Source organism: Tachyglossus aculeatus, chromosome 1 (genome assembly GCF_015852505.1).
Source record: "Tachyglossus aculeatus isolate mTacAcu1 chromosome 1, mTacAcu1.pri, whole genome shotgun sequence".
Classification (NCBI taxonomy): Eukaryota; Metazoa; Chordata; class Mammalia; order Monotremata; family Tachyglossidae; genus Tachyglossus; species Tachyglossus aculeatus.
In genome coordinates this window covers 139,912,917-139,923,537 of record NC_052066.1, presented here as the reverse complement: position 1 = coordinate 139,923,537, position 10,621 = coordinate 139,912,917, and the positions used below count along the sequence as shown (strand labels likewise).

The 10,621-nt window shown below is 48.1% G+C and overlaps 1 protein-coding gene across 6 annotated transcripts in view; it reads right to left on the bottom strand.

Moving 5' to 3' along the window:
• Positions 1-4,866: 4,866 nt before the first annotated feature.
• The window catches only part of ARHGEF33 (Rho guanine nucleotide exchange factor 33), a 145,197-nt gene continuing 139,442 nt past the window's right edge, over positions 4,867-10,621 (bottom strand). For 3 of the 6 annotated variants that reach the window (XM_038746097.1, XM_038746091.1, XM_038746092.1), the window contains one exon: positions 4,867-5,168. In XM_038746097.1, coding sequence (XP_038602025.1) covers positions 5,039-5,168 — 130 coding nt within the window. In that variant the 3' untranslated portion in view covers positions 4,867-5,038. Of the gene's footprint in view, positions 5,176-5,882; positions 6,794-10,621 lie in introns of those variants that run through there. The other 3 variants (XM_038746096.1, XM_038746093.1, XM_038746095.1) reach the window with 3 other exon arrangements.

The following is a 10,621-nucleotide window of genomic DNA, read 5'->3' as shown; positions in this document are numbered from 1 at the left end:
CTATATGCTTTAGTATTATTATTATTATTATTATATCTGTTAAGCGCTTAATGTCCATCAAACATCGTTCTATGTGCTGGGATAGATACAAGGTAATCAGGTTGGACAGAGTTCCAACTGGGGTTCACGGTCTGAGTAGGAGGGGAGGAATAGTTCAAGCGCTTAGTCCAGTGCTCTGCACACAGTAAGCGCTCAATAAATAGGATTGAATGAATGAATGAATGAGTTCTTTTTGGAATTACAACCGCTTCCATTTCCTCAGATCTGTTCCAGCATCTGGACTGCCTGGGGTCTGTTCCTGTAAAGCTGATCCTGACTTGTGGGCTTTATTCTCGACTTTTAGGAACTTAGCTCTTCCCTACAGGTAGGGAGTCTCCCCTTGTTCTCCCTTCTCCCAGCCCCACAGCACTTAGGACTTGGAAAAAGTCACTTCACTTCTCTGTGCCTCAGTTACCTCATCTGTAAAATGGGACACAAGACTGTGAGCCCCACGTGGTACAACCTGATGACCTTGTATCTACCCCAGCGCTTAGAACAGTGCTTGGCACATAGCGCTTAACAAATACCAACTCTATTATTATTATTAGGTACACATCGGGAATTTTTTTATTTGTATTGATGTCTGTCTCCCCCTCCTTTAGACTGTGAGCTTGTTGTGAGCAGGGAATGTGTCTGTTTATTGTTGTATTCTCCTAAGTGCTTAGTACAGTGCTTCGCACACAGTAAGTGCTCAATAAATTTGAATGAATGAATGAGTCCTATGGGCCACGGGAGCAGATATAGAGGGCTAAATGGTCACTTGGCAGTTGAGTCCTAATTGTAGTGCAATCTGTTAGAGCTTTCTCCTGTTAACCTGTGGCTCAAGCCCATCTAGGGACACCGTCCTATTTTCCCCTGCATAAAACTCCTTCCCCATCTAAATCTGCCAAATTAAGTCCCTCTACATTGTCCCATCCCCTCTCAGGGTCGCACCTCCGCTTAGAACAGTGCTTTGCACATGGTAAGCGCTTAACAAATACCATCATTATTATTTCCAGTCCTCTACCAGTCTCGGCTATGGGAGGGAGAATCAAACAGAGGCCTACCCATTCCATTCCTAGCTTGGCCAGTGGCTACCGAGTGGAAGGCAAATTTGCTACAAGTCAAAACTCACCCGTGCTGGGCAGCAGCGGCAGGGAAGAGAGTCGAGGGGGGAAACTCAAATTTACTGCGCGGAAGGAGGCAATGGTAATCCACTTCCATATTTTATGTCTATGGATATTTTATTTCTATGAACCCACTCCCAGACGATTGCAGATGGAGAGCGGGGCGTTCTGGGAGAGATGTGTCCGTGGTCGCTATGGGTCAGAAACGACTCAACGGCATAAGACAAGACAAGACATTGTCCCAATTTCATAGTAAGCTCATTGTGGGCGGGGAATACATCTGTTCATTGTTATATTGTACTCTCCCAGCACAGTGCTCTACACACAGTAAGCACTCAATAAATATGAATGAATGAATGAATGAAAATCCCACATTCTCCAGGAGGTGTTCCCTAATTTCCACCTTGCCGATCGGCCTCTCATAACACTTCTGTGGTATCCGTTTATTCTACGTACTCATGCTTTGCTTACTTTTTTAAAATAAAATGGTATTTGTTAAGCGCTCACTGTATGTCAAACACCGTTCTAAGAACAAGTGAATTAGGTTGAACACAGTCCCTGTCCCGCATGAGCTCACAGTCTAAGTAGGAGGGAGAAAAGGAGAACTGAGGCATGGAGAAGTGAGGTCACACAGCCAGGATTAGAACCCAGGTCCTCTGACTCCCAGGCTGATGCTCTTTCCTCTAGGCCATACTGCTTTTCATGCTTTTATGGATAACAGTTGTAACTATTATCCTTTTTGTCCTCATGCATATATACCCTGTCACCTTTCTCCCACCGTAGATTTAAACTCCTCAAGGGAGGAGTTTATTTTTATGTTTTCTGCTTTCATTGTATGTTTCCAAGCAACCAGTTGGAGATGAGTACAGCTGGCCCCTCTAGGCTGTAAGCTCATTGTGGGCAGGGACCGTGTCTACCAACTCTGCTTTATTTTACTCTCCCAAACCCTTAGCAGCGTGGCTCAGTGGAGAGAGCCCGGGCTTTGGAGTCAGAGGTCATGGGTTCAAATCCCAGCTCCGCCACTTGTCAGCTGGGTGACTTTGGGCAAGTCACTTAACCTCTCTGTGCCTCAGTGACCTCATCTGTAAAATGGGGATTGAGACTGTGAGCCCCCCATGGGACAACCTGATCACCTTGTAACCTCCCCAGCACTTAGAACAGTGCTTTGCACATAGTAAGCGCTTAATAAATGCCATTATTATTATTATTATTATTGTTACATTGCTCTGCATACAGTAAGCACTCGAGATATGAGTGATTAATTGACTGTGCATATGCATTCAGTAAGAACTGGCAATGATAGCTCTGCTTGCTGATGTCTTTGTGCATTTTCTCCTCAGAGTATATCCAGTACTACTATTATCCACGCAAATGGGGTCCAGAATCTACAAATGAGTCATAATACCTGACTGGGAAAACCATTGGTCTGAACTAGTTTGGCCACAGTTTGTGTTGCCTCCTTACAACACAAGTTTTCATTATCCTGAGATTAGTGAACTCGAATAAATTGTTATTCAAGTTCACTCATCTCAGGATAATGAAAACTTGATCTGAAATATTCTTTGTTGAAACTGCTAGTTCTGACTAGAACCTTTTACTTGAGAAGTTCCATTATTAGCAGTTGAATTTGGGGGGGAAGAAGAGAACTTGGCAACGAGACTGTGAGCCCACTGTTGGGTAGGGACTGTCTCTATATGTTGCAAATTTGTACTTCCCAAGCGCTTAGTACAGTGCTCTGCACACAGTAAGCGCTCAATAAATATGATTGATTGATTGATTTATTGATTGATTGATTCTGTAGGGACTGTCTCTATATGTTGCCGAATTGTACTTTCCAAGCGCTTAGTACAGTGCTCTGCACACAAAGTAAGCACTCAATAAATACGACTGAATGAATGAGAAACTTGGCAACTAGGTGAAAATTGGAACCCAAAAAGTGCCTCTTGCACCACTAGAGATGTTATAAGAAAAGTGGTTGGAAGGCTAATTCTTTCATGTCATTATTGAGCTAATTTGCTTGCCCTACTTAACCATGAGGAAGCTATTTTCCTGCATGTCCCTGATCTTTAGAAGAGATTGGGGTTGTTAATCTGGTATTTCCCTCAATAAATTTTCCAGATGGGTTTTTGATTTCAGCCTTGTCAGATGGGTCCCAGGAATAGGATTGACTTTTGTCTGCGCCTTTAATGACCTCCTGGAAGGCCTGGACGACCACTGATGGAGCTTCGGGAATAGAGAAGCAGCATGGCCTAATGGAAAAAGCCTGGCCTTGGGAGTCAGAGAACCTGGGTTCTAATCCCACCTCCTCCTCCACTTGTCTGCAGTGTGACCTTGGGCAAGTCACTTCACTTCTCTGGGCCTCCGTTCCCTCATCTGCTAAGTGGGGATTCAATCCCTATTCTCTCTCCTCCTGAGAGCCCCATGTAGGACCTGATTATCTTGCAACTACCCCAGCGCTTACTACAGTGCTTGGCACATAATAAGCACTTAACAAACACCTCAATTATTATTTTATTATTATTGCAGTAACCATCCGAAGCAAGATCAGGTCAACCCTTATTCTTCCTGTTGTTCAGTGTTTACAGGGGAAGATGTGACTAGAGGGATTCAATTTGATTCAATTCAATTCAGTCAGAGATCATGGGTTCTAATCCCGGCTCCATCACTTGTCTGCTGTGTGACCTTGGGCAAGCCACTTAACTTCTCCGTGCCTCAGTTCCCTCATCTGTAAAATGGGGATTAAGACTGTGAGCCCCGTGTGGGGCAGCCTGATTACCTTGTATCTACCCCAGCGCTTAGTACAGTGCTTGCCACATAGCAAGCACTTAGCAAGTACCATAATTACTATTATTACTGTTATTCATTAAATGATATTTATTGCTGCCCATTGAACTAGTTCAATAAAGTTAAAGAGACACAGTCCCTGCCCTCACAGATTTTATAATCTGTCAATCCATATTCTCTCTACAGCATCACCACCAGTGAGGACTTTGGCATGCCAAATGGAGGAACCAAGTGCTTTGGGCATTCTTCTACCCACAAAGTGCCAGCCCAACGCTATCTTGAGACGTCAGCTTTTACCCTCGCTGCTTAACGGAAAGAGATGCTGCCGTCTCCTCAGGCGATTTTTTCCCAGGTAAAGGTGCCGTTGGCACGCTTTTCCAATTTCTTGCCATGCATGAAAATATAAAACAGGGCCTCTGATCTCATGTGAGTCACAAACCCTTTCCAATGCAGGCCCTCCTTCTTGGCACCAAATGGGGATTCCTTTGTTTGTTCGCTCCCCCGTAAGCCCCCTAGGGCCCTGAGGATAAATTGGACGCCAAATGTAAAGTATTCTGAGTTTATCAGAAGAAAGACACCACATAGATACAAAGTGATCTTGCATAGTGTATTGACAGGCGAGCTACGAACATAGGGTTTAACGAATAAGCCAAGTGCTTAGCAAACATCCAGTTAATTTCCAGGTTTAATAGTCATATGTCCAACGTTGCATGGGAGGGAAACTTGGAGCTGGAAGGTTTTTGTTCTTACAAACTAAGGCTTTTATAGCCTTTTAGGCATTCTCCGCTTTTTAAAAGAAGACAGTCCTGAGCAGTCTTCTCAACAGAGCTTAGTTATGAAAGGCATAACTTAGTCACAAACTTAATCTTCATCTCTTACCAATGTCTTGCAGATATTAGCTCTGCACACAGTAAGCGCTCAATAAATACGATTGATGATGATGATTTAGACTACCAGCCTTCCATCAATGATTTATATGCAGATATAAACTCATGCCCACAGATATAGATCTACACACACAGAGACACACACACACACACACACACACACACACACACACACAGTGTTCTCAGTCCTGATCTTACCATTTTACAATAAAACTTTCTGTTTTACACAGCTGTTCCTTGGTCTAGGTCAGTGGCCACAGTAAGCCGGTTTCTGAAGAGATCTTGTTTGGTAGGTGAAGGCTCCATTGAGAGACTCCCATTAGTTATTTCCCTGTATTCTGATCCACTTGACCTAAAATCTCAGCACACAGATAAAGGACAGGTTGATTTGGTTTGAATTGTTGTCAGATACCATACTTAGCCAGAGGTTTAGTAAACCTGAAACAGACCTGCGGCCTCTTACATCGGACCCTTATTATTCTTATGTACGAAACCAGTCTCTAGCCTGTAAACTCATTCTGGGTGGGGAGCGTGTCAGTCAGTCGGTCGTACTTATTGAGCACTTATTGTGTGCAGAGTACTATACTGAACACTTGGGAGAGTACAATATAGCAATAAACTGACACACTCCCTGCCCACAAGGAGCTTGCAGTCTAGAGGGGGAGAAGTCTGTTGTATCACGCTCCCCCAAGCCCTTAGTATGATGCTGTGCTCATAATAAGTGCTCAATAAATACCACTGACTGACTGAAGTGAATCTGTGACCGGTGGGAAACGTAAATAGGATGATGGGTCAAATTGAGGGTAGTTTCGCCTCTTGGTTGGATTTGCCGAGAAAGTGGGTTGCCACGTGCTTCTCGGTCCCTAGGGTCAGTAGAGCTCGGCAGTAAGTGGAGGGGAAGTGGAGGTCGTGATCTGGGGCCGCCTCGGCTCAGAGAAGACCAACCCTCGAGCTAACGGTTGTCCTAAGCCAGGGATCGGCTCCTCTCGGCCCAGGAGGACATGGGCCTATCCAGGGTTTGGATGCGTCTTTTTCCATCACAAACTCTTGCTTTGGTTTGGTTTTTGAAAAGAAAGATTTATTGAAGATGGCCATGCATGTGTGCTACACAGGATAGAGGGGAGAGAGAGAGAGAAAGAAAGAAAGAAAAAGAAGGGGAGAGGGGAGTACAGCAGTCGGCACGAGGGTACACCGTATCTCGACCACACGGATGAGAAGGGACCGGCCAATTTATCAGCGATTCCAATGAGTCCAGTCAGATTCCCCAAGCGGACGAGGGTGCTTTCTTCCAATCTCCCGGGTATCTGCCGCCTCCATTCCAGCTTTGAACCGTCTCGCGTATGTTGATGCCTGAGACAGCGGGCGGCTGGCTAGAAAAAAGGCCTCTCTGGGGCCGGGCTGTCTGAACAACTGAGGTTCTGGGCAGGAAGCCGGAAAACCAGCCCTGGGACTAGAACGCGTATCGTAAGCTCTCGGGCCATCCGAGCTCTAGGTATCTCAGCTCTCACGGCTCCCACAACCCCACTGAATACGTTCTCCATGGGTCAAAACCAAGCCACTCTGTCTCCCGCGCCCAAGGAGTTACAATCGGCCCCTCGGCATCTGTTATACGCTCGATGTTCTAACAGCCCTGACCGTTACCGTCAATAAGGCCATGTCCGTGGTCGGCCACGGATTACCCGCTCGGCAGCCAGATTTTAAACGTCACTTCGGGTTCTTCGAGGAGACTTAAGCCCCGGGCCGTCTGCCGCCCAAGGGTCAGGGACGCTGTTGGCAGACGTCAGATTACTAATCCCCAGCGCAGGGAAGGAAACGGGACGGGTTATTCTGCATCCCAGCATCACGGCCGTTGTGTAGCCTTGGATAGTTCCCTGGCATAATGGAATACCAGACACACTTAACTCCTCTGGATTATGAATCCTTTAATTTTTCAGATGCATCTCTAGGCCTCTCCAGCAGAGTCTAGACAGGGTAAACCTAAGAGCAGGTTAAAAACGGTCATGGAGTCTCCGTGCAACGGAACGGCACTAATGACATCCGACTTGTTTCACCAGCTGAAGTTAGGGGGCATCGAAAGCTAGGGACCTTTGCCGTCGGGTTGAGGAGGCTGTGCCGACGGGGTAACTGGGGGCTTTGTTTAAGGCCGGGAAGGGTTGAGGTTGCTTCCTTGGATTCACCTCCTGAGCGGTCCAAGAGCCCGCCTAATTGACAGCTGCTGCCCAGGGATACTAAAGGCCTCAACTTGCCGCCTCACCCTTTCACCTTCCCGCCTGCCCCTGGAAGCCCCCAAGGGGAGCAGTGGCCGGAAGGAGCGGGGAGGACAGAGACGGGTCTGATGCGCGTTGGGAGATGCCCCGGACGCATTTAGTTGGGATTTCCAGGCAGGGTCGCAAGAGGGACTGGGGCTCTCCGACTCCAAGACCCTACTGCAGCACTGGGGGTGGTGACTTACTAGAGGGGCAGTTCTCGGCGAGGACTCGTACGCGAGAATCCATCTTCCCGCATAACAGGCTTGCCCTGAACGGGCAGGCGGAGCCAGCGCCTCCCGAGCATGAAAGCCAAAGCCTCTGATTCTCTTCTTCTCCCCTGCCCCTTCCATCTCTCATTGCCCTCTTAGCTGTAAATATTGCAGTCATTCAACAGATTCCCCCCAGTCCACATCAGCCCTTTCACCAGGAGCACAGAGCCAAAGCACCGATCCCCCGGCCCCATCCTCTCTTTCCCCACGTCACTCCAGGCTGCGGAAAGGCGTCCCTGGGCTCTCCCCCAGCGTCAGATGCCATTTTCTGGCCTATCGTGATGTCTGTCCTGGAGCCAAACCTTCCCCGTTTCGATCTAGTCCGTGGGGTCGGGGAAGCTGTGATTTAATCACCAGCTGTGGTCACCGGCTTTGTTCCCATTCCCGAAGCTCCCTGTCTACTTCCTAGGCCCCACATATTTCCTTCTGCGTACTCCACTGGCTCAGCTCGTGCCTTCCCTCCTCCCCATTCCTGTGTCCTGCCCAGTCACACGGCGTAACATCCAGTCTCCCTTCACTGCCCCGATGTGTCACAGAGCCCATTGCCAGACCAGTAGCTTCAGGACCCCCCCTCCCTTCTTTACAGTTGCACTTTGCTGAGGCACAAAAATTGTGGCTAAATCACCGACCTACTGATATTCCTCAAAGCCCGGCCTTGGTCCAAGGCCTGCCTGCCTGGGCTCTTGAGCCCATTGTTTCTTGCCCCTCGCTCTTGCTCAAGCAATCTTCTGGATACTGCCAATCTTTTCCAACTCCCCAGGGGTATCGTAAACCTGTTGTAGGCAGGGAATGTATCTACCCACTCTTTTACTGTACTCCCCCAAGCACTTAGTACCATGGTCTGCTCACAGTAAGCACTCGATAAACGCCACTGATCGGTCGACTGACAGACGATGATCTGGGAAGGACTCGTGTCTGCCCTCGATTCTCTCTCTCGGAACTTGGGCCGGGCACAGACCCTTTCAAAAAAATGCCTGGACTGAGCTTGGCGAAATGAATGGAAGTGCATACAGCTCTCTGGGCAAGGAGATAAACTATGCAAGCCCTAGGCTTGGCCTCCTCCTCCTCCTCCTCCTCCTCGGGGGAGGAACCTGGGAAGGTAGGATGGACACAAGTGATGGCCTGGCCTTCCATCAATCTGATCTCCCGGCGATATTTACCAGAGAGAGTCCAAAAGACCGGTCCGTTTCACCTTGGTCCTCCCGTTTTGCCAATCAGTCTGATGAGCCCAAGATTGGGGATATCAGGCCATTGACTTGGCTATCATCACCTGATAAGCTCAGCACTCCCACCTTGGTGTGGATTGTGGGCTGAACCTTCACTTCAGAGCATCCTAAAACTGTCATTTCTAAATTGCTTTGAAAGACTGGAAAGAGTTTGTGGTTCTTGGAACCAGAGGAAACGTTATTTCCCCATGGCCATAGAAATGAGGCTTTTTAATGGTATTTGTTTAGCGCTTACTGTGTGTCAGATGCTGTTTTAAGTTGTGGGGTAGTTACAGAGTTTATCAGGTCAGACCCTATCCCTGTCCCCGGAGCTCACAATCTAAGTTTGAGGGAGAACTGGTATTGAATCCCCATTTTAGAGGGATTAGTGCTTACCATGCATCAGATGCTGTTTTAAGTTGTGGGGTAGTTACAAAGTTTATCATCGGGTCAGACCCCATCCCTGTCCCCAGAGCTCACCGTCTAAGTACGAGGGAGAACAGGTATTGAATCCCCATTATTATAGAGTTGGGGAAACGGAAGCCCAGAGAAGTGAATTGGCTTGCCCCAGGCCACAGCAGAAAAGCGGCAGAGTCAAGATTAGAACTCAGGTCCTCTGATTCCCAGGCCTGAGATCTTTCCACTAGGCCATGCTGCTTTTATTTGGAAAATCAGTAAGCGAGGGGATGAGCTTGTCGCTGCCTTAAGTGTGTTCTTGAGGACATTGGCGTAAATGAATCTTCAAACTTAGGGCTGAGATGACAAGACTCTTGATTGGTTCTGCTATAGGTGTGGAGATTCTGGGCTTTCCTGGAGTAGAACCTGCTGGGCGGTGTTTTGGCCAGTTGGAATTTAATCTCCAGTTGGCCTTTTTTTCCCCGATCCTCAGCCACTAATTATTACTTTGTCCCCCAGAAGGGCAGTTTTTCAAGGTTATAAAGGAAATACAGTTCATTCTCTCTGCCTGGGAAAAATGAAACAGCTATTCTGCTGAAAACTAGGGTAGGAAGAAGCTCATAACCACCTCTATTAGGACTAGGAACAGGACTGAGAACTGGGGGTAGGAGGGAAGTTATGACTTCTAGTGAGGCCAATGGTAAGGACAGGCACTGAGACGGGCGTGAAGGAAGGGAGGATTAGGGACAGACAAGGGGCCTTCCTTCTAGTCAGAGAAGCAGCGTGGCTCAGTGGAAAAAGCACAGGCTTTGGAGTCAGAGGTTCAAATCCCGGCTCCACCACTTGTCAGCTGTGTGACTTTGGGCAAGTCACTTAACTTCTCTGGGCCTCAGTTCCCTCATCTGTAAAATGGGGATGAAGACTGTGAGCCCCACGTGGGACAACCTGATCACCTTGTAAATTCCCCAGCGCTTAGAACAGTGCTCTGCACATAGTAAGCGCTTAATAAATGCCATTATTATTATTATTATTAGTTGGTGCTTCCACCATCACCTCCAGGCCATCGCCACGTGGCCCCAGCAGTTTGGCCCGGGCCTAAGGGTCAGGTGACCCTCACCACTGCCAGCACCAATTTCACCCGAGGCAGATGGGGAAGGCAGGTAGTGACCAGCCGTTTTGGGTTGGGGCAGTTGGCCTGAAGCCAGTGGCAACCACAGCCCCCCAGCTGTACCCAAAGCGGCTCTCCCAAGTAGCCAATGTCAGGAAGTGCAGGCCCGGCTGGATATGTTGCCAACTTGTACTTCCCAAGCGCTTAGTACAGTGCTCTGCACACAGTAAGCGCTCAATAAATACAACTGATTGATTGATAACGCATTTCCTGTCATGCCTGAAACTCCCTCCAGAAATGCCTCTTCGGCCTGGGTGGGTTAGTTCAGCCATAGTGGCAACGATGGCCTCCCCTTCTTCCTCATCTGAAGATTTCCCCGCCACCTGCCCTTCTAGAAAGCCAAATGCTTAAGAGGTCCCTTCCTAGGCCTTCCAGGTTGGGACAAATCCCTAAAAAGGATAACTACTCTGCTGAAAGTGGGAAATTTGGCTACCTTAGCCTGAAGAGCTCCATCACCTGATAGTCTCCTGAAACTGAGAACGGGCGGGAGAGCTCTAGCAGCCTCCTCCAACTGAGCA